This window comes from Cuculus canorus, chromosome 11 (genome assembly GCF_017976375.1).
Source record: "Cuculus canorus isolate bCucCan1 chromosome 11, bCucCan1.pri, whole genome shotgun sequence".
Classification (NCBI taxonomy): Eukaryota; Metazoa; Chordata; class Aves; order Cuculiformes; family Cuculidae; genus Cuculus; species Cuculus canorus.
This window is the reverse complement of record NC_071411.1, coordinates 14,565,316-14,590,091: the sequence shown is the minus strand read 5'-3', so window position 1 is coordinate 14,590,091 and position 24,776 is coordinate 14,565,316. Positions and strand designations below refer to the sequence as shown.

Here is a 24,776-nt window from a genome sequence, read left to right as displayed (position 1 = left end):
GTTTTTACCAATTCTGTTGATCAATTGCACCTCCTTCATATTCCCTCTTTTTTCTGCTGTGTTTACATCTGATGTGACTCAATGACAAGCGCTGTCTGAGACTGTGAAACAGACCTGTCATGTTGATTTATGGGCGCATCAAACCACGACTTGTCCAAACTGAAGCTCGCAGTTCATTAATTAGAGAGTTGTGACTTTGAAGTCAGCTTTCAGACTGTGGTTTTTAACATTTGGCTTAATTTATATGCTCTTGAATGTGGATCTCTAAGGAAAAAACTGAAATTCCCTTCTTGTCTTTGAACTTCTTTTGACCGCACAATAATCATTTCTTTGTCCAGAGTGATGCCTGCATCCCAGAGTCATTAACGCGCATTGAACTGCCACTGATGAGTAAGCCCTACTGAATTAGAAAAACAGCCAGCAAAACAAAGCTGAGAGCATTCTGCACAGTGATATCTCACAATTACATGCCTTCCCTCCCTGTGCCATTTCCATTTTAATTACTGTTAGTCCTTTAGATTTACATTTTAGACACTTTTTAATCTGTTCCCTTTTTATTATAGTGGCGCCCATAAGCGCGCTATGGTTAAGGTTGTGTCAGCGTTTCCATTATAAACCCCCTATTTTCAGGGGTTTATAACTCAGCTGGAAAAATTCACTCTGGGTTTAAACTTGGCACAGGTGGCACGATTCGCTGAAATTTCGGGGGGCGGGGGGGGCAATCGGTATGTGCTCCGAGCAGCGCCACTCGCAAAGCAACACACAAGCGCTGCTGCTATCACAGGACATCACGCAGCATCTCATGCCAAGAGGCAGCTTTCTAAGGATCTACCGAAGCCAGCAGCGATGTCAGATTAAACATGAGTCTCAAACTCCTTGAGACTAGAGGGGTGAATTTGGTGCTTTAAGAATAAATGTAATTACAGCAAAATTAAATCTAAGCACACCAAAATCAACAAACAAATTTTATGATATGACAGGCTGTTTTGTAAGGACTGCGTGTTTAAAGGATGCACTGAAATCACCCTGGCCTGTCCCGTTCCTGCCACGGACTGTGGTGGCATCAGAGCGAAGTCTCCTGCTACCATGCATCGCCCACAGCATCCAGGCACAACGTGATGTGAACTCCCACCGTTCCTGTGTAACCTCTGCCTCTCAGACCTTACTTCTTGTGTCACATCTGATGCTGCTCCAGTGCTATTCCTCCTGATAAATGCGTGCTGCGAGGAATGCACAACCAGGACTTCTCCGATTGGAAAGTGCAAGCCCAAACTCAACGTCTCTGAAGCATTTTGCACTGTTTAGAGACAACAGCACCGTAACTGAGCCTGCTGTCTTCCTCCCTCCCTTTTGCAACATAACTAACTTTCAAAAGCACTCCCCCAAGATATGAGTCTCGTTGCTTGCTCCAGTTCTCATACCAAACATCAAGGCCTGGTCCCCTGCTATAAAATATGTGTCAGCAAGCAAATGGAAAGCACAGGAAAATACAGGCGAAAACAGGACAATAACTCTAAATCTGAAAGCTGAGGCCCGATAGAGTCAGTTCAGTTGTGCAATCATTTATAAGATGAATGACAGTTTAATAGCCACTAGACAGTCCCCAGGGATCTGTGGTTTGAAAGTAAAATGGGTATTGTCTGTACCTCTTTAGGCTGTTTTCCAGCATGTTGTTGCTGTAAAAGTTGAAGCTGCAACTGTTCCTGTTGTTTCTTATAAAACTCTTGAAGCTGCTGCTACAAAGAAAAGGAAAGATGGTAAGTAACAAAGTGGAGAGCCAATTCAGTGTCCCTTTTGGTGCAACACACAAACTGCGATTTGAAAAATAGCATCCTTTTATCTGTAATGGTCTGACCTTTAGTTTGAAACTCGACAATAAATTCAGTGCACACTGACTATTCTTGGCATTATCGTTTGAAAAGTAATCTCCAAAATGAACTGATGAAAAACATACCATTTTCTACACAAACTAATTAAAATAAGGCAAGGAATGACCTTTGATTGTAACAACAAAGCCAAAATGCCCTTGCTGAGAGAGCCTGGCGAATCTCTGTTGTGAAACACACATGCTTTCTAAATGATAGGGTTGACTGTATTAAGTGTTGTTCAATACATGCATGGACATCCTGGGAAACCCTCTCCTCCTCCCTTCTCCCCAGATGTGCACCGCACAGGCAGCACTCTGACATGGACAGAGAGAGCGTGACAGCCAGGAGGGAGCACGCAAGGTCGGGCAGGGGTGGGCACTGATGCCTGCCTGGCATTCGTGAGCTCCTGCTCTGCCATACCCTACAGTAACAGAGCCTCGGAGCTTGTCGGTGGCCAACTTTCAGCTGAAAAAAAGACCACGGGCTGTGAGAAACACTGACACACCGTGCAGCATACGTTGGCTGAAACCAGCTTGCAAACCTCTTCACTTTTATTGTCACTGTTTCCACAGGCCTTTACGGTGCCAGATGGACATAACGAGGTCTAAAATGGGAAGCATCGCCCTACTACCTTGTTTATTCCAATTAGTCAGGGCACACCACACTTTCTGGGGAATGCAGGCAAAAGCAATAGGGACATCTGCCGAAGTCCTGACACTTAAATATGCATCTGTATTATTTAGCTGATCTTGGAAACACTCCTAGCACTGCTCCCTCGGTTTGTTTCCAGTAGCTATTTCTAGAATTAAAAACAAAAGAGCAGTCAGTTCATCTCAGAGCGCGGCTGCTCCAAGGTACAGACCTTCTTTCTACAGGAAAATTTCAGGAGGCAAAGCCCTCCAGCATCTCTAGGGGCCACCTGAGCAGCGGCTCTTAAGGAAACAATTACCTGTTGAAGCATGAGTGCCTGCTGCTGTTGGAGCAGGACTTGGAGTTGCTGCGGAGTTAGGACTTGTTGCTGGAGGATCTGCTGCATTTGCTGGGGAGTGATCACTTGAGGTGTCATCATAGCCACCGACACTGGAACCTGAAGTGCAAGAGGAGAGCAGAGAGGGGGTCAGAGCGCACAACCGCAGCTCCAATGCACCACCCACCAGCCCCACAGCAGGGCAGCCCACGCCACGCCCTGAGAGCATGGAAGGCCAGAGATTCCTCCCAGCCCACCGCAGTAGGCACGGAGGTACCGGCTCCATTTTCCTGGCAACTAAATTCCCCTTTTACAAAACGGTATTGTGATGGGAATTCTTTAAAGCAACCAATATGGTAAACCTCGTTAAGATTTATTTATTTTTACAAGACGCGGTCAACACGGTCCTTCTCCTCCCAGAAAGCCCTTCCCTCCCCTACAGAAATCCAACAACTGAGTATCCCACGCTGATGGGATCTAGATCCTATTACGACAGGTTTTTAAGGAAATTGAAGGAAGGCTCAGTGATGTGAATAACAGCACTAGACTCTATGCAATTTCAACAGAAAGGCCCTACCACGATGTCTTTACCATTCCATATTCACCAAGCATACAGATGTCTTCAATTCTTTCGTATTATGTGAGATACCATTAAAAGCCGCTTTCCATGACATTTCAGTGACAAACAGCTACAGTGATGAACTTGATAGCATTTCATATTTGCAACTGTTAACACGTTTCTGCACGGGCATCTTTGCAAGGAACCTGTACACTGTATCTGAAAGGATGATGTCTTGTTCAGATAAAACACTGACATTAAAATGACAGGCTGTCTTGGCCAAGGTTACACAAATTGTATTCAAGCGGATACCTAATGACAATGCTATGAATTCTGCAAGCTTTCTAGAATGTAATTTAGCTATTCAAAATAATCACTGCACTTGTGTTTAATTTGCAGACTACATGAGAACCATTTTGTCAGTCCTAGTAATGCAAGACTATTTCCCTAGAAACCCACCCCTCTACCCTCCACCCCAAAAAAGGAAAAGAAAAGGAGGAAAAAAAAAAAACAATAGAGGAAAAGACAAAACCCACATGAGTTTTAACAGTAATATTTAAGTACCTTACTTTTCTATAGTTTCAAATAAAATACATGACAGCACAAAACTAAAAGCAGTAAAGGATATACTTTGCTAAAAAGGATCTCCTGTCATCTCATGTATTACAATAAAAGGTAATAATATGTTTAGCACTTTTTCTGTGCACCACTTCTTAAAAAATCAGCAGACAATAGCTGATCAGAAGATAAAGGAGTTTAAAAAAAAAATAATCTTCCAGTGTAGTAGTAAGCAAGAGAGAAATGCAGGATTAATTTTATGTAACATAATGTCTTAATATGCAGTTTATCTTGACTTTTTCACATGATTTGTCCTGTCATTTGCATAGCAAGCTCTCATTCCTAATTTCACAGTCATTATGCACTGATGTCCTGATTTCTCAGCATCACTAATTTTGATGAACTAAGAATGGTTCCTGAAGGTCAGATGCATGTACACTGCACATCTCCCCGTGTTGTTGTGTACATGTTGTGTGCCAAGGCCAGATGCTGCCTTGAAAACATTTGTCTGAGCAAAGCCTAGCGAAGGCTCACGCGCCTCCCCCATCCCATTAATGCAGACATGGCAAGGTCCTCTGTGCAATCCCCGCAGCACAGTGTCTTCCCGCCTATCTAATGTGGTCCACGCTGGTGTGAAGGCAGGCAAATGGAGATGTAATTATGGGTCAAATGCCAGTCCCACTGAAGCCAGCGTCCGCGTTCCCATGGCCAGCGTCATTTGCCCGTACCTACGTGAATGTCACTGCCTCGCCACGCAGGACCAGCTCTGAGGACACTGAGTCATCAGGATGGGTAATCCCATTAATTCAGAATATTTTAATCCATAGTCTTTTAAAAACTTTTCTGGAAGTACAAAATTATTTAATTAAATCCTGCCGTCACTATCTTAGCCCCGAAGCATGACTCACCTTCATTATTCTCATCCCCAGAGAAGTTTACTTTACCCTAGGGTTTGTACTACCTTCCATTGAAGTTGGACTGAGCAAACAGAAGAGGAAGCATGTTTAAGTATGTTTTCTGTGCCCTTCTTGGAAGATAGACAACACAAATACTCTTCAGTCAGATTTATGACGACAAGCAGGGATACAGACAGGAATAGGGTGGGGTGCTGTAAACCCTACACATCAGTGATTAATACGAAGGGCCGCATTCTGCCATCAGCTATACAGAGACAACTCCCATTCACTTCTATGGCTTTTTTGCATGTTTATCTTAGGATAAATTTAAGCGCTTGGCCCTACCTTTTAAAAACGGCCATGTACCTTCTGGTGAAGAACCTCCTTGCTGCACACTTTTTGGCAGGAGCACTTAACCAGCAAGCAAACGAAAATTGTTATTTATTCATATAAGTGTGCGTGTGTGTGTATATGGAAGAGCCAGGAGTACAAGTTTGCACTGATCTGTTAAACTTCATTTTACCATCCGAAACCACGTTTTCACACCACATCTGCGCCTCTGAAGAAGGTCCTGCCTTCCATTTATAAACACGGCCAACAGCTACATTTAGCCAAAATTTGTGCTTCAGCTTATTACAAAAGCCACTTACGGAAACCTTTTGCAAACAAATTCAAATAAGCCAGAAATTACTGTGTTAAAAATGACATGCAGGCCCTGGAGAAACATGGGCACAAGTAAGGTTTGAGGACTTTAAACAGTTAAGAATGATGGCCTATATATCCACTCTCTTAACTTTCAACGTCCAACTTTTTCATGTAGCTAGTCCCTAGTAATACTAGGAATCAAAGGGCATGCAGCACCAGCAGTAGGCTATTATAGCCCACACTTTATTACCCATTACTACCGAGGTCATTAGCGGTAAGAGTGATTGTACCGGTCTTAACCTATTGATCATTGTAACTACTATCATTTAATCCCGTGTTGAATGTCTGGAAAGCTGCTAAAGGCACACAAGAGAGAGTGCTTTAGCGATGAGAAATATAGCCAAAGCTTGGAAATTACACTTTGATTCATAAAATCTAGCCAGTGGTTTAAATCAATAGTATTTAAAACAGTCATGTAAGTTCTTAACTACGGCTCTCTAATATTTATGGGTCCCTTTTTGAGTGTATTCAGTCAAAACTAAACTTTATTTTAGATACTGTGCAATATACTTTACATTACGTCAGATAAAAGATATTTATTTCTGATATTTTGTCCGATAGTAAACGAAAACTAAACTGAGGGCTATAAATTAATTTTAGATTTCTATCTCTCAGATGTCAACTTAAACGTGTTGCCAACAAAAATTACAAACCGACTTTAAAAAAGCCTTAACTGTTTAAGTACATGAAAATGAGCGTGTTTTATGAGTTAACAATGAATCACAGAAAGCAGTTCATGAAGAACTAAAATAATTCTGTCTTACTGCCTTCAGGGAGCTGAAGTTCAAATTAAACTACTGGCAGATATCTTTAAAGAATGCTAAGTTAGCATGCAGAGCAGAATCAATCTTTTCTTTCTTTGTTTATTTCTATTTTGCACATGAAACACGATTGTTGTTATTGATACGATTAATGAACTACTTCTGGTACTGTTGACTGCTGACAATAGGTGTGGTAGATACTGAGCTGCATGTCAACCTGGCAGCACAGGTAAAAATACAGCTGCAATTTGGCTTTCGGAGCTGTGCTAGTATAGACCTGCTGACATGCCAATACCATAACGGCAAAAAATGTATTTAATACTCACAATTGTTTTCACTGTTTCTCCCAGGGTTTTGCCTGCTCTTCCTCCAGATCCCCCCCAGCCCTCTCGTCCCCCGCAGTCCCCTCCGCTACCCCCTTGTTTCAAGCTCTCTGAACACGCCGTATTTTGGCAGGACCGACCAAGGAAAACTTCCACAAACTTGGGTCAAGTTCACCTTTAACTTCTCAACGGAGTTACAGCAGGGATGCATTTGTCACTCCTCCAGACAAGGGTCACAGGGATGAAAATGATTTAGTCCTATTTAATCATTTCCATTCCCCCATTTTCAGTGATATTAATATAATTAAATACTAGCTAAATAATTTCAAGTAGTTTAATCTTGTGTGAAGTGAAAAAAAGAAAAAAGAAGAATGCCATTTTCACACAACGTGCTTCCGATGCTGGATACGGCTGCGGTCCTGTTAACTGTTAGCAGGCATGCATGGAAGATGGGAGGATTTCCTTAATTCATAAAGAATAACTCTGCCAGAAAATCCTTTTCGCCTGCGATGTCTGTTCAAACTTGATTTCAGCAAGACCTCATAGCAGGCACCTTGGATTTCCAAACAGCAATTGTTCGGTTAAAGATTTTGTGATAAAAGTTAAATGGAGCAAAACACAGCTGAACAGAGACAGAGCAAGTAGCTGAGGAACAGCTGAAATACTGGGCTACAAACAAAATAGATACGGCTAGGCAGAAACAAACAATTAACTTGAGCTGTCGTATTAGAAAGGTATTATGCACCGTACCTTCGAAACGTAGAAAAATCTCAGCCGCAACAATGCAGAGCAGCTTTGCTCAAGAAGATAAAGCAAGGATACCCTGACAAACAGAAGAGCACGGTGCCAAAAGCCAGAGCAGAGCACAGCAAAATACGAAGTGCTAAAGGCAGGACCTGCTTCCACCCCAAGACTAAAACATTTCCCACATAATATTTCATCCTCCAAAATAAGAACAAAAAAATGCCATTGTTAGAATTATTCACGCAGAAACTGCAATGCTGTTTCATTATGCAAAAGGGAATCTCACTTCTAGACTTAGTTATTTTGCCATAATACAGCACAACACATTAAGACAGGTAATGTTTATTATATTAATATAAAATCAGCTAAGTAGCCTGTCATTAGCATAACTGTTCTCTCCGTAACAGTACAACTCCCTATTACAAGAGAGGAGGGGGAAAAACCTCTTTAAAATTAAATTATCATTTTATTATTATAATTTTGTTTATTATATTTTATCAAGAGGGAAGATCTTCCTCTGACCCACGGAAGGTGGTACGATGGGCTATGCTGACATTCCCCGGCATGCCAGGATGCCTGCTTTCTGCTCTGTTCTCTTCTAGCTGAGGAAAAAGGGGAATATTTTCATATTTGTTTACAGAGTGAAACATCTGATCTTATCTACCACTTCTCATGCATACCAGGTTCCTCACTAAGTGCCAGGATAATTGTTTCTGCTATAATAAATACCCATTTAATTTGCATAAAAATATAAAGTTTACATAAATTAAATCCTTTCTACATCTAACATTTGTCAAATACAGACTAAACTGGAACACACACAACCAGACACTCATTTAATAAGCTGAGTGAGATTTCAGCCTCAAGATTCTCATCATCATTTTTCATATTTTAAAAAGTTCTCGGTTTTGTTTCCTGCTCCAGCATGAAAGGAAAAATTATATACTGCTGTGCACGATTCCGAACAGTGGTGATATTTTATAATGAATCACATTTAAAGAAAAAAAAAAATTCCATATTTTTTTCCAGAGTTTAGGAAAGGAAATGTTAGATCAACATATTCTGCCAAAAAAGCCTCACATAAACCGAAAGAAATCCTGCTTAGAAACAGCCAAAATACCCCTAAAGCCCTTGAAAACCCCTTGAAACACTCTCTCTCTCTCACACCCTTAATATACCGAGAATGATCATCATATCAGACTCCTTACATTTGTGTATTAATTTATTAATACATTAAGAAGCACTTAATTAAATAATAGAAGACTGAGACTGAACCTGCAACATTTAATATGCCTAGAATTTCATGTGAGCAAAAAGGTAGTGTTATACAGAGGGACGTTGTTTTTTTTCCTGCGGTAGATTTTTAAGAACAACTGCAACTCCCAACAGAGATTTCCAGGGAAGGATGAGTCCTCTCTCCACTCCCCAAGTATTTATTTTCTCCTGCGAGAGTCAGACCCATAGCTGCCTGCTCTTCAACCCTGGGGCGTTTGAGAAGACACGTATTGTCCTGGTCAGCTGAAAAAAATTAGCGAGCTTGAAAAATATTCACCTGGTTAAATGACGCCGTTTATTTCCCAAACAAAACCGAGGTCTGCTTAAACACCGCGTAAGGCTTTGCCACTCTGGTTGCAAGTGTAGCCTTTATAACAGTTGTAAACTTTATTTGCTCAAAATGTGCAGTTTTTCACACCTATGGCAGACACCTACAGCTGAACATCACAGCTAAGCACAACGGTGCAAATTAGATTCTAATGAGAAAACATCAGTTGCTTCTTTGACAATCTTGCCATTCACTGATTTACTCCTAATGAAGACACACTCCAACCAGCAAGCTCGTCGTGTTAAAGGTCAAAGCACGTTCAAAAAAATGCCTCGCAAAATCAAGGCAAATGGGAAACCCGTACAGAAACCTTCTCATAAAGTGGCGTGGCAATTAGAGTAATTGTGCAAAAAGCCGTCTTCAGTAAAAAGTAAAAGAAATTAAGCTGCCACGACTGTAACAGGTTAGATGAAAATCAAAATTTAATGTATTCTCCCTTGTGTCATCTTGTTTTGTCAAGACATCAAATAGAATTGGAAAGTACAAAATAACAAGCCCTTGAGAAATCACAGAAGCCGACCTTTTTGATGTTGTTGGTTTACCTTGTTCTCAGTTATTTGAACAATGATGTTTCAGATTTAAGGGCAAGATAAAGCTTAAAAATTAAAACCGGTTGTCAGTTTGGGGAGGAGGGGGTGCTGTCCCTCCCAAATAACAGAGCATCTTACCTAATCAATGAAGGCAAATCCATCCGAAACTAGTGCACAGCACAATTAGCAATTCCACTTATTTGTTCAATATTCAGTCTGGGGTTTCTAACATTCATTCAACTTCAGTATAAACTACAGATCCTCCTGCCAGCAGAGGAAACTGGTGGTAAGGTTAAAAAGGAAAAAGAAAAAAAAAAAAAAGGCAAAAACCATAAGGTTGGGGAAGAGCTATTTGCCAGTGCGGCTCCTCTCCCCAGACTCTACACGGTCACTTAAGATCCGCAGATGAGTGCATGATGTGTTTTTTTCCCTTTCCTTAAAACTGGAACGCGAAGCTGACCAAGTAAGCACCTTATAAAAACAAAACAGTACAGGACATTTTAACCGAACTACAGCAAAGTAGTTTCCAGTAATGCAGTTCTGCTTTCAATAAAACAAACAAACTCCTTTAAACCAGCCAAGCCTTTCACCAAACAATAACAAATTCAGCTTATGGTGTCAGGACTTTCCCACAATCTAGTGTCGCAGGTGTTGATAAAACTACCCCTGCTACTGCTTTTTCCTAGCAAAGAGGGGAGAAAACAACATCAGTAACTTATCTTGCCACCGGGAAACATTTCCATATAGCAAATCCAAGTGCTGTGTCCTTCCAGCACAGGTTTGCCTTCAGCTGCTCTGAAATGACTAAGAAATAGACAGAAGAAAGCACAAGACCTCTGCAATTCCTTGAACTTTTGAATGGAAAAATCCTTCTACCCTTACCTTTCCTTCAGCTGCCCAGGGCATGCAATCAAAAACGCAGAAAACAAAGTATTTTACACTAAAATAGTAATTTTTTTAGCTCGAGTATTTTAGAAACAACATGATTCTAAAGCAACACTAGTGCTTGCGCATTGCCAGCTTAAAATGCTGTGTAAGAAATCGCTCTGACCGCCCTACATCAATTCAAACACCTAAAAACCCACTTCACCCTTCTCCACACAACTGTTGCAATCCTTCTCTTCCTTCTACACAACAAAAAATCAACTCAACTTGCGCAAATGTCAAAGCCAATCGTCCATTAGTGCAATAATCCATCTGTGGCCCAGCATAACCCAAGGGCAACACGTTACAGCTCCACAGCGGTGCCGGATAACTACTTATGCCACAGCATAAATTCCAGCGTGGGGCTAAGAGTTACACTTTTAAAAGGTGTAGAGGACTCATCCAGCTGTACGAGAACGTGAGGCACCCGCACCTTCCTATGAGCAGCAAGATTCCCAGCAAGCAAGTGCTGGGATTTCATTTCTTCCCTGTCAGTCCCATTATATTTATGACTCCTCTTTAGTTCAGCTGAGTGACTGGTCAGAGCCTGTCTCAGAGCTTATCTTTTATTTTTTTTCTTAAAGCAAAAATTACGCTGCTTAAAAAAGGGAGGGCACTGTGGTACAGCATGGTTAAGTGCATGTTAAACAAGACCAAAAAAAAAAAAACAAACCCAACTGTAGCAAACAAAAAAAAAATATTTCAAAGCAGCCCTTCCTATCATAAGCCTTCTGATGATTTATGGTTTACCAACTCAGCAAGGTTACGCAACACTGCATGCCTTTAGATGCATTATTTGAGTCAGTTGAGATTTAATTAAGATCACAGCCTCCAAAATCCCTGTCAAATGAAAATTCACAGAAGACAATACACTATATATCCTCATGCAGATAGTCTCCATTCCATGCTCTGGAATAACATAAGTTAATCCTCGTTTCTATGGTGGCAGACAAAAGTTCACTAATTTTGTTTTCTTTTGACACTTGTGTTGTTTTCTGTTTTATGTCATGAGATCATTCCCTTTGGAGAAGGGGAGGGGAGCTGATATAGGGGGAGAGGAGGGAGAGCAATATGTCTGAATGTGGCAGCAGATGTATTTTGACATTCTCACAGCTCTGCTGTGATGTCATCAAGTTTTCATATAATTAACCCCTGCCAGTAAGAGCATCATTTCATGACATCTGTCCATTGGGAAGAAGAGGAAGAAGTCAGGGACAAAACATGAAAAGTGCTTCAATCTTCTCTCAGGCTAAAACCAAAATCAAACAAAACTAGATTAAGGCTACAAAACAGCATTCAAGTTTTCCCTATCAGCTCCTGCCTTTTCCCAATTCATTATCCGCCCCAGCTGCCTCCTGACCGCGGAGGTGCTCGAAGCCCCATGCCCCGCACACCCAGCTCATCATCCCCAACGCCTTCTCTTTGCGATGGTCCTGGTGCAGGGCAACCCCTTCCTCCTACAGTCCAGTTCCTCCGTATGCTAAACATGAGCACGTTAAATAAAACAATATTTCTTACAGGGAAATTGCTAGAACTTTACCTCATTCCGGTGTATTTCTGTTTGCATTATCTTAATATCTGCTTGCTTATCTCAGGGTTTGGCAATGACAGGTGCTAGCGGCCTTTTGTTTGACAGGCCACTACACAAATAACTGTCTCGCCTGAAAGGGCTAATGCACTACTAATGAACAATAAATCAACTTTGATTATAAAGTGTCAGACCAATCAGTTTGCAGTTCAGCTCTATCGCCGTCCAGGCCAAGGCAGCTACTCTGGGTAAGCAGGGTTTGGGGTTCATCTCCGCAGCCTTATCAATGAAATTTTTTGGAAGTAGTCACGGGAGATCACTGGAAGCCCTCTGACAGCACACTTTCCGCCGGCTGCGAGAAGAGGAGGGTGTCTGCTTTTAGAGATTTCCTAGGCTGCTACTGCAACAAACACACAATCAACAAAAGCCATTTCTTAACCAGGCAGGCGCAGTTTCCTGACATGTTCACGTGTAAACAAGTATTTTGGCCGTGACTTTTAAAAGAGAGAGAAGCAAATACAATTTTTAACTTGATGTAAAGCTGTGTAAGACGTCTGAAAGCTTTGCACAGTATAAACACAACTACGAAGGGCCCGATCCAGCAATTACTAACGCAGCAGGCAGAGCGCTCACTGCTTGGGGGGGAGAGAGAGGCTTCTCTCCTCTTACAGCTATCGCACATGCACAGGTCACTCCAGGATTGGGCCCGGGAGCATCAGGCATGAAAATCAGCTCTGATCCAAATGAAAAACTTTAACATTTCGGTTTATTTATAAAAAGGCAAACCAGCCCGCGCAACTCACTTTTTATTAGAAATAAACTTCAGCAATTTATCGCCGTTAGCCCTACGACGCTCATCGCTAGAATAAATCCAACCATTTCGTTTTCATAAACAAATCTTAGTCACCCCGAATGATTCACATTTCCTGCCACCAAACTTGTTTTTCTTTAAAAGCAGAGGACGGAGCGCTGCGAGCGCCGGCAGCTGCGCCGGGACCAGCGCCGCGCTCACCCAGCGGCTTCTCCCTCGCACCAGGACAAGTTGAAACGCTCGGCGTTCCCTCAAACGAGCCGGGTTTGAAGGAGTTAATCCCAAAGAGGAAGAGTGTGTGTGCACTTTGCTCTAAACTTACCACCCACTTCCTAAGGGTTCCCTCCTCCAAACCATCCCACTCCCACCGCCGCATCCCCAGCCCGTTACATCCCCTCCGGCGGGGCTTCACCGAACGCCAAAAAAAAACCCACAAAGCGCCGCTCCCTTCATCCCCCCCTTCGGCAAACCGAGCGGCGAATCCATCCCAGACCCCCCCAGCTCCCGGTTAACCGCGACCGAGCTCTTCGCCGGGCTCTTTCTCCAACTCGGCGCTGCCCGCACCCCAGCTCGAAAGGCACGGAAAGCGCAACGCCGAGACTTTTAGCCCCTCGGCAAGTGTTTTCAAGTCTTCGAGATCCCCAAGCGCTTCGCCCACCCGCCGGGCGGCGCCGCGATGTGTCCCGTCCCCCCCCCCCATCCCAGTCCCCCCCCAGTCCCCGCACCCACCTGCGCGGCGGCGGGCGGCGAGCAGCGCGCCGGGCCATGGAGCGCGGCGGAGCGGCGGGCGCAGTGCGGGGCGCGCTGCTCGCCGGCTGCCGCCACCCCGCGGCCCCGCCCTGCGCCGCCGCGCCATCCCCGCCCCGGAACGGGGAGCCCGCCGGGGACGGCCCTCCCTCCGCCTCCCGCGACCCCCGGGCCGCCAGGGGACGGACAGACAGACGGCAGCAACGCGGTTGGGGGGGGGGGGGGGGGGGGCTCGGCCGCCTCCCACGGCAACTTTGCCGGCTCCCGTCACGGCATCAGTCAGAACCGGGGGGAAAGGGGGGAAAGAGCTTGGAGATCATCGAGCCGAGCCGTACCTGTCCGCTACTAAACCACATCCCTGAGCACTTCATCCACCCGGCTTTTCAACTCTTCCAGGGATGGGGACTCCATCACCTCCCCGGGCAGCTGTGCCAGTACCTGATAACCCTTTCGGTAGATAAATTCTTCCTAAGCATAGAATCACAGGATCATAGATTCACAGAATAGTTTGGGTTGGAAGGGACTTTAGAGATCATCTCGTTCCAACCCCCCTGCCATGGGCAGGAGGCACACGTCCCACTAGACCGGGCAATATCCAAACTAAATTTACTCCCCCGGCGCAACTTGAGGCCATTCCCTCTGGTCACAAGCGTCTCTGCTCTCCCCTCGCCTCTCCCCGGCAGCTCGTACTAGTAAGGAGGAATAATGAAAGAAAAACGAGCGAAAAAAGCCTGTGACGGGAGTTCGCACCGAGCCCGAGCGCTGTGCGCGGGACCCCCTTCTCCCTGCCCCAAAGGGAGGGCATCCTAACCGGCTGCGTGCCTGGGACCAGCCACCGGGAGCGGTGGGATGCTCAGGACCACCAACTGGGAGCGCTGGAAGTGGTGGGATGCTCAGCACCTGCCACCAAGGAGCGATGGGGATGCTCAGGACCAGGGAGGATGCTCAGGACCAGCACCCAGGAGTAGTGGGATGCTCAGGACCAGCCACGAAGGAACAGTGGGGATGCTCAGGACCAGCAACTGGGAGTGTGGGATGCTCAGGACCAGACACCAAGGAGCGGTGGGGATGCTCAAGAGCAGCCACCGAGGAGCGGTGGGATGCTTAGGCAAGTCCTGCCCTCCCCCCCTATGCTCTCACCAGCACCGGCAGCCACCCCTGCCCGGTCCAGGGCAGCCAAGCCTTGAGTTGCGTGGAAGCGACACTCTGTACTGGGGTCTCTGGCATCGCGGTGGCAGCGGGGTTAGTAGGGTCACCTTCCCTACAACAACCAGCGTTGAACTGACGAGGGTCACACAACACTTCCCGTGGCCACAGCCTTCCCCACACAAACTCAGTCCTGGCAGTGTACTGTCCCTATCCTGCGGACTGCCGCTGTCCCCATCATCTCTCTTCTCTTGCCCCAAAAGCTACTTCGAGCACTGACGGCTGGTAAAAGCTCTCCTACTATTTCAACCTTATGTTTTTTACCTTTTCACATGGTTTCTGATGCAGACAGTTTGTGCGCAGGTAGCTGAGGAGAGAGCAGCTGCCCTGACACTGTTCCCAGACAGAACTGCACTCTCCGTGCAGGAGTCGAGGCTGTCAGACAATGGCCCCATCAGTTATGCTGCTAAAGAACCCCGCCAGAAGCAAAGACAAAGGACCCAATTTACTGACAACTTGTGATCTGACGTTAAATGGGATGTGATACGGATTGCTTTCCACCCTAAAGTGTTTTCGTGTCAGATAACAAATTTATTAATGGGATTTTTTTCAGGTCACAAAAATGTGACCCCACCCTCTTATGAATATTTAATAAGGGACTAAGGGCATCTTTTGCAAGACCCTAAATCTACCAGAAGCAGCCTACATGAATCAGAAAGCGCCTGCCTCTTAAAGGGGCACGCACGCACCCAGCAGGTCAGAGCGTACAGGGCATGGGAACAGCCGGTATTTAGATTAGATGCATGCAAAAGCAAGCAAATAAACAGGCGCACACTCCAACTGGACACTCAATAACAATACAAACGCATAATGCATGAGATGAGCTAGTAATCATTATTGCCTGTGCTTAAGAGAATCTTTCCTGTCCTGGACTTCAAAGTACCCTCAGGGAACTCAGATTGCTTTGAGGAATATATTACAGAATACACAGAATTAAACTTTTCAACAGTTTCTTTTGTGGACCATCTCCTCCTCCCTGCTGCATTTGCAAAGATTATCACTGTGGCAGCATCCCCAGCTGTACCCACGGCAAAGGAGCATGGATAGGCAGGAAAGAACTCTGGGCATTTAATACACTCGCACTAACTTTGCTCCTGAAACACGGATGGGGCTGCATGCCTGGTCTCTGCAGACAAGTGAAGGGATGCTCCACAGACTCCAGTTTGGAAATCTTCTGATCTATCTCATCACAAATGTCTCCCACACATGACCCTCAATCCTATTAAGCTACATCTTCAATTCTTATTTGCCAATGGGGCCACATCCAGGCACACAGAGCTCAACACCCTCCTCCTGCCCTGATTGCTGACTGATCACATGTCTTTGGACCAAGCTCTGACTTACTATCTTTATTAAAAAAAAGGTGACTCTACAAAGCCTACCCCTTTGTTCAAGACATTCTCTTCTTTGCAGGGGCAAAACCAAAGTATAATGTGACAACGCAAGCACAGGGCTGTGAGCAACATGAAAAGCAAAAACATAGGGCTGCTGGCACTGGCAATTCTCCCCACCCTTGGGCAAGTCACCGAGATATTTTTGTTGTTTTTTTAAACATCTCTCACATTGAGGATGCCTCTCTCTCCGAGAGCTTGGTTTGCAAAATTTCTGGCCCGACTCTGGAGCTGGCTGCACACCAACCACTTCAAAGGCAGTCAACGGCCTCAACACCTCTGTCTCCTCATCTGCAAAATCGGGCTACTCATTTCAGGATCTGCTGTACACCAATATCTGCAAAAAACTTCAAAAATGAAAGGTGCTGTCTAAGCACTGGGCGCTGCTAGCCACAGAACCTGCAAGCCATATTTCTAAAGCATTTTATACCCTTTCATATAAAAGCTTCATACCTGCAAGCTCAGCCAACATCTGCTGTGGGCTAAAAACTCCAGTCTATTCCCTTAGTAACGGAGATGGTAGCACTTGTTAAGTAAGGTCACCATGAAATATAATGCATTTCTAAGCCAGCAAAATATTTTAAAAGATCAAGAAGAACCATAAACTCCCACTTTTAACTCCATTCAATTACAGAGAGTCATTTCAGACAAAGATAATCAGATAGGGATGTTCAAAATGGAACACATGAAGTAACAAATTAAGAATAACTGGGAATGAGCATGGCAGACTCAGTGACGTGCCCACAAGATCGGATCCACATAAAGTGGCAGTATCAAGACCAGGTAACAGGAAATAATCACTGGAGTATGGCATGGATACTGAGCTCTAAGGTCCAAGCCAAAGGAACAGATTATGAATTACAATGAAAATGAATACAGTGGAAGAAATGCTTTTGTTATGTCATTATTTTACGTGTAGATTTTATTCCAGACCCATCCATGCAGAAGCCATGGACTTGCTTACAGAAGAGCCCTCCCTTGCGTGCAGGGCAAGGGAGAAAGAAAGAAAAAACAAGACATACACTTAGTGCAACCTCCTCTAACGAGAGTTAACCTGCCATAAATTTTATGTCTAGTCCCAATATGAGGCAATTTCTACCTAATAGAGCAATTCACCTGTTCCTGTCTTCCTGGGGGTGTTCTCCATGGCAGGCATGGCCAAACAGGTCCCCTTTTGCTCTGGCAGCAGATCAGAGAGCAAAATCCTGCACCACCCCCCCTCCTTGAATATGAATTTGGGAGTAATTGAGGTGAAGTTCGGTGCTGCTGTGGCACAGAGGAGCCCGCCCGCCGCAGCCAACCCCAAACCGCACAAAGGCAAGTGCCACATTACATACGGGCAAGAGTCACGGGATGGTTCACAAGCAAGCTGCTGTTTGCAGTTCTGAGGGAAAAAGCGATCTCGGATACTATTCCCACTCCTGGATCCCTAGGCCCATTTTTGTGGGGTTAAATCACGTTTTCCTGTTTTGAGAATGCTTTATTTTCCCTTGTTGCTGTCTGAAAGACTTACAAAAACAAATGGGGAAAACAACTGACTAAACAGGAAACAGTGAAACTTACTACCCACAAAGTGATGAGAAAAAGCACAAAGTAAACAGTTTTTCTGTCCATTTTTAATAATCTCAGTTAATGCCCTCACGGTAAAGTATCTGCAGGCAGAAAAGTGATTTTTAAGCTGATGGTGTCTAACAAAACAGAACAGCAAAGCAATTAACATTTCAGTTATGCTTGTGTCCCTGTTGCTCTTCTCTTTTTTTTTTGATGTGAAACTGTCATCTTCCTTATTGCCCCTGCGAATTCTGTATGAAGAAGGCTCTTTAAATCCCCTCAGTGCTGTACAACGGTTTAAATTTCACTTCATGGCATGCTTTAAATTACCATTCACATCTTCATTTAATGCATCATTTTATAATGCCAGTGTTACTAGTTAATTTATATATACACAGCAGGATGTGTCAACATTCAGGTGAGTTATGAATATGATTGTGCAGGAGTTATGGAAGACATTTCAGTAAAATTATGGTTCCCTCTAAACATAAAAATATTAATAATGAATCAAATATCACAGGTAAACAACAAATTTCATATAATTGCCCCCCCCATGCTTCCAGATAAATAAATAAATAAAATTTGCAACATTTTGGCTCTGCATTCATATTTGATTGATCTTAATAAATTGCCATCTCCTTTCCTAATAAACTGTAATCTCTTGTTTCCGCCACAAAGTAAAATTTATTAGCGCGCTCTTCTACCAGCAGGTCTGCATCACTCACAGCACAGTGTGCAAATTGTTCCAAGTATGCTTGGGCATTATTCATAATTTATTTTTCTGCCCCAAAGTACACAATATATCGAAAGGTAATCACCACTAACTGTTCTCTGTTACTTTCCTTAATTAGGTGAGATAGCATTTATGTCACGTACAGTAGAGGAAACACTGCGGTTTCCATTAAAACTCCATTTTTTTGCCATGGGTTGAAACACAGTGTTCACACAGAGAAAACCTTCTGAGGATAGGAAAGACTGGAGGTGGTATCTGGTAGGAGACGGCAACACCTCCACTTGAAAAGAACAACCCCTGTCTACCAAAATAACCCACTGGGCATGACAACAGCGATGGCTCCCAGAGGAAGAGTAGGTGTTTTGTCATGATGTTAAAGTTGCCATGGTAAAGGAAAAAAAAAAAAAAAACCACACAGAATGAAACATCAACAACACAACTGTCAATCAAAGACATTTTTGCCCGTCAAATATTAACCAGTGAACTCCTGGCCACCGCCAACGGATCATCTGCTGCTCACCGCTTAGCGCAGGCTGGTGGGCGCTGTGGGCTGGAGTGGCCACAGTGCCCCCAGCTTCGCATTTTGAGGTGGAACCCCCTTGATCTGGGGCTCATACGGGTACAGCTGGTGTGAAATACAGCGTTAGACCTACTGCCCTCTCCTGGTAATCTGTTTCGATCACCAGGAGAGCTCATGCTTCGCCTCACCACAAAGAACCCCCTTCTAAAAGAATCATGCCTACTTCCACACCATTTATATACACACGAACCTACACACATGTATCACCATGCATTTAAATTCAAATAAATCAGATTAAACATGGTCTCTTCTACGCAGAAACACCCATCAGAGCATTACACCACTTACAGCAAGCAGCCTAGGAGTGCCAAGCTATATATTCTGGTTCATCTGGGAGAATAACCTGTATCACCACTGGGCATCTCCATGTTTTTTACTCACTCTGTTGGGAACGCGTCTCAGCGTATTTTCAATAAAACACCTTCTTAGCAGTAATGGGCCACTGTTCTCATTTCAATGGTCCCCAAGGTTTCATGAAACAGTATATTTAGCTGGCTCGCAGTTCCAAGTTTCCCTCCAACATTCAAAAGCTACATTTAATTTTTTTTAAAGAAGGCAGCCATGGAAAGAGCTTTGCACGTCTTTTCTTGAAAGAGGAAAACAGTTAACTTTGTACACACAACAAACCAACTTGAATTATTTCCTAAAGAGAAATTTGGGCAGCAGATCTCATGGTTAGTCAGGAGCACTCAGATAAGCTGCAACGCCGCTGATGCTACATGCAGCAAGAGCTTGAAAGCAGGGCTGGGATCTCTCTGCTCCTGCTAGAGCAAACGGGTGGCACCCTGGCTCCAGGAATCAAATCCACCTCCAAAAATGCCAAAAAGCAGCAGAACAGTGTGATTTGCAAAGCTGGCAAATAGTGCTGAAGACAAGATGACTTACTACAAGCAGGAGGACGCAGAGGAGCCCTCTGAGATGAATCCCGGTTGCCACATCGGACTGCCCCGTTCCTTGGAACAGCACTGCCCCTTGGCAGCGCTCAACTACCAGGAGGAGCTACCAAAGGTTACCAGCCCAGGTTTCCCTGTATACCAATACAAAGCTGCTCTGAGAGCAGGGCATGGTAAGAAAGTCCTCCTCGAGGCAACCACCCTGAAATGTGCATTGGGTGCTTCTCCTCTCCCTCGCTCTTCCCAGGTTGCGAGCACCTCCTTGCTCAGCTTGGTGGGATGGGAGAGGAGAGGACGCTGAAGGGCAGGAGATGGCCCAGCTTCTGCACAGCCATTCCCTGGCCTTTGGCCATGTCAGTCATTTTGATGGTGCGCATCTGGTTTCACATGGAAGAGAAACAGCCAGCCGTACAGGCTAAGCAAACACCCCGACTATAAGACTTTGCTCTCAGATCCCTTGGGGTCATCCGACCAGCTCAGAGTCCTTTGTGCAGAACTAAGCAGGGCTCGCCGAGTGCTTTGGGGTTTTCCTTTGTACTTCCACTGTAGCCCTTTACAGCATAATGCTGTGATCCATCACTTCTTCCCAAATAAACGGGGTCTAAACTGGATTCAAGGACAGGATCCTCCCCTTCTGCCTCCCCTCCACAAGCAATGAGGGCTCTTGTCTGTAATCAAAGGTTATGACCCACAAACGTTTCCTATCCAAATCCAGCTGCCGCTTATCCGAACCCTTTCCTCTGTGCTAAACCATAAGAAAAAAGATGACACTGAGGGGTCATGGCTCTCCAAGTCAGGAGGGGATGTGGTGGGGCAGCCAGGACGCACTCCCTCGCTGCACCCATCTTGGCAAAGGGTGAACAAGCGAATAAAGGAATTTGTCTGGGGTCCCTTAAAACAAATTTACCTTCCCATAGCAAGAAAAATCCCTCAGATATGTCTAAAGCCTTGGGGCAGGACTGCTTGAGTTGGAAAAGCACAAACTCATCTCTAAATGTAACAGCAGAGGAATACTATAAAAAAACATCTCTGCCAGTGAAACTGTTATGTCTGGTCTGGACAGAGACAATTCTCTGCTGTTAAATTCAACCACTTCTGGGGTGAATGTTGCAGCAACTTCACCATACAGAGCTCTGGAGGAATTCAGGACACCTGAGGCACCAAATCCTTCACTCCAATGAAATTGCAGGGTGATTAAGCAGAGAGAATGTAACTATCCAAACTGTAATTTGGCCAACACAATGGATCTAACACTCCTATTCTTGGGAGGAAAAAAAATAGTACTGTATTTGAAGTTCAAAATCTAATTAACTATTTGAGAAAGAGAATTCTGTTTTTAAAAGAAAATTCCTGACAATATAAAGAGAATTAGTGCCAAAGTTTTTGAAAAACTGCATAAAATGGTATGAAAAACGTATGATATTATAATAACTGGAATGACTGGATTTGCTCAAACGTTCCTTATACCTTATAATACAAGAATAAAATACAGGGTAAATCCTTCTATCTACATAAGTTCCCCATACAGAAAAATCTCTCCTTTAATAGGTTTACACCTTTAACATGTATTAGTTTGGAAAAGTCCTAGGGTATAATTACACATCTTGGCTTGGCACATTAATAGCTGTTCCTTCATTTACTGATTTCTTTTACTGGTCAATTTGCTATTTTACTATGCTGCTCTTACAGCTCAGCTTCCCAGCGGCACACTCTGCCTGTGCTGAGAAGGGGAGAGGGTCCAAGCTGGCCACAGGCTCTGCGCTGCTTTAGGGAGGTGGCTTTTGATACCTTGCTCTCGGCCACCCACACGTACGATGCTCGTCTGAGATGCGGTATGTGCATCCGCATGTGCCACCAAGCCGCAGGTGGCAAGCAGAAGGAGGTGGAATGGCCCGCGCTTCCTTGAAAAGCTGTGCAGAAATACACCCCTTGGGTCCAGGAGAAACCAAGCCAAGCAGGGCTTCTTCAGGGCTTTCTGCTACCTTCCTGGTCACATCTCCCTCCATCCCGTCTCCCACTGTGGACCACGTGTGTCCATGTGTTCCCCCAGAGCCATATTTTCTGCTGCACAGGGTCGCAGCCTGTGTCCTGACATGCTGCTCCTTCCCACCGTCCCCATGCTGTTTCCTCCCAAACCCTCTCTGCTGCCTTGCATTCCTTCTTTGCTCCAGGTGGCTCTTGCTGCTCGCTTTGCTGCAAATTCTTCTTTCTGATCCCCTGGAGCTCCATCCCCATCGCTCCTCCTCGCCTTCCCTCTCCCCAGTGGCTGGACAGACCTGGAGAGATGCTCACCTGAGAGAGAATGCTCACCGTGCTCTGCCACATACCTGGGAAAGGACCATTTCCCCCGGATAGAGAGAGCACACCCCTAACAACCTACCCTACCAGTCCCTGCAGGTTCACTTCACATCACTCAGCTCCAGGCTCAAAGGCAAAGCTGGCATTCACTAAGCCTCAGTCCAGCTTTTACAGGTTTTTTGACAGTTTAAGAGGGTTTTCTTGTGTTATAGCAGGGCCATTCATTTAATGGCTTTTCAGCACTGCCATTATAAACCAGAACTTTTCAGGTGTTTATTACTCAGCTTTTAAAATTGGCTCTACGCTGAAATTTGGCAAACAAAGTGTCAGCCTAGGAGAAAATTTTATTTTTTGCCAATTTTGTACTCTAAAAAAAATGACCCCATTTTGGCCTTCATAAAAGTGTAGCTTTTGCTGCCTCTGTGACACTGGTGAAGTAACAAGTCAATATTGTAATATTGCCAGCAGAGCTGCAGTGATTTAATGCCTAAAATTGCTTTGAAGGTGAAGAGTGCTATTGAACTGCTAATTATTAACTATTATTACTGATCCTGCCGCACAACAAAGATGCAAGCAGAAAACAAAGGGAATATGAAACGTCACTGGGGACATGAGGCAGAATTGACATGAGGGTCTGGTGTTGTAAATGGAGGAGCTGGAAAACAAGAGTCGGGAGTACAGGCAGGCTGAGATCCTTCAGCCAACACAAAACCAACTGAACAGATATGGAAATGTTATTTTTCATTTTCCATAATGATATTTCAAATACCAATAAAATAGAAATGATACTGTGTAGCCTACTCCACACCAAAGCTGGCAATGATGTGGGATCAAAATCAGCTCTAACCCAAGCTGAGCTGAGGTTAACAGGGATCTCACATTGCTCAGCTGGAGCCAGGAGAAACTTTGCCATCGATTTCAGCACGCAGAAGATGGAGCCTTGAAAGTGCCGAGAATGGGCAATCTTGCCTTGGCAGACATACCTCGACATAAAAATGGACTGGGAATCTCAGAGAGTACCAAAGATGTAAGCATCCCCGTAATCTCTTGGATCCTTTCCAATCCCATCTGCATAGAGATGGCAGCATCCGCATCACACCCAGCCCAAAATCTGACCTAGGCTGATCCGACTTGGCTGAACAGAGGGCAAAGCAAGCTATTTCCACTCTAAACCTCTCAAACCACTCTGCTGTATTACCTTCTTAGGGACTGCAGTTCCACAGAAGAAAGGCAGTAGGGTGAGAATTTCTTCTTTGGGGAAAAGAATGAAAAACTGGAGGCGAGCAAGGCCAGGGCACACTTCCATTTGGAAAGTGTCGTATCAAAGCAGCCCAGAAAGGTCACTGGGGCCGCTTTCAAACATAGTAAGAAGAAAAATCTATTTATCTTTCTGGAAACTTTCTGCTTGTCTAAGTGGCAGCTATTTAAATACAATTAACAAGCAAATGATTTTAAAATTACAATACATTTAATAAGGCAGCATCACAAACAATTTGCATCTCATTAAACTGTTTGAAGCTGCAGAATCAGCCTCCCAAATGGGCTGCACATCAAATGGGAAAACCCAGATGCAGCCAAGAGTTTCTGCACAGTCCTCTGGCACCACACACGCGCTGGGAGGACGGCAGAGTGCAGGGGCTCGGTGGTCCAGCTGAGCCCCCAGCTGGGACAGCCTTGTGCGGAGCTCCGGCCACAGCTCATGGCACAAGGAAGGATGCCACAAGCCAAAGCCTTGCTGGAAGTGGGTGTAAAATGAGCATGGAAGGAAGGAAGAGGCTGTGCATGTGTGTGTGCAAGTGGGATGGGCACTTTCTAATATACATTTGTGAACAAAGAGTTTAAAGAAATTTCAACCTATTTACTCAGCTATACGCATAATTAAAAGTTTATAGATTACACTGCCACACACCTTCAGAGATTGTTGCTGGGTTTGGACACACCTTAATTTCCAGGGGCCTCCTGCAGGAAAATCCCATGCTGACGTGTGTAGCAGGAAAACCCTCAAATAAATAACAGTTTTAAAAGCTTCCAACTCACTTTCAAGTGTGATTTACTGTGGTGGCTCCATTTAACCTGGAGGATGCAGGAGCACTTCCCAGATCACACACCACTTCCCCACGTGCCTTTGCTTCCTTTAGAAGGACACACTGCTGCACCAAGACACACTGCCTGGATTACATCTTAGGACACAGGCTTTGCTAGGCACAGCTTTATATGGGTACTCGTGTGGGTAAGGGTTGCCTGTTTTTCCTGTCAGCCCTTCCAAGACTTTGTAGCCCATGGAGGGGACTGCTCTGGCAGGAGGCCACCAACAGTGGGAGGGAAGGAATATAAACAGTGGCTCTACAGGTGATGCAGTAACAGATTTCTAAAAGAATAAGGAACGCAGCTAAACAACCTTAATTTCAATTATTAGAAGGCTTGAAGACGACGACGTTTATGAAAGTGGATGTCTCTAAAGAAGTCACTTTGTACAACTGGCCTCAAGTGCTGGCACCGTCTGTAATGACCGCAACCTATGCACCAACCACACCTTTAATCCAAAAGCTTGCTCCGAAGCACTTCATGAACTGAAAAGGCACAAACGATGCTTTCTCTAA

At 44.6% G+C, this 24,776-nt stretch overlaps 1 protein-coding gene across 11 annotated transcripts in view; it reads right to left on the bottom strand.

The window, feature by feature from the left end:
- FOXP1 (forkhead box P1) overlaps positions 1 to 24,776 on the bottom strand; it is a 385,807-nt gene that overhangs the window by 70,931 nt on the left and 290,100 nt on the right. For 8 of the 11 annotated variants that reach the window (XM_054076324.1, XM_054076329.1, XM_054076331.1 and 5 more), the window contains 2 exons: positions 2,818 to 2,955; positions 1,647 to 1,736 (listed from right to left, as the gene is read on the bottom strand). In XM_054076324.1, the coding sequence (XP_053932299.1) occupies positions 1,647 to 1,736; positions 2,818 to 2,955 (228 nt within the window). Of the gene's footprint in view, positions 1 to 1,646; positions 1,737 to 2,817; positions 2,956 to 13,506; positions 13,626 to 24,776 lie in introns of those variants that run through there. The other 3 variants (XM_054076334.1, XM_054076330.1, XM_054076333.1) reach the window with 2 other exon arrangements.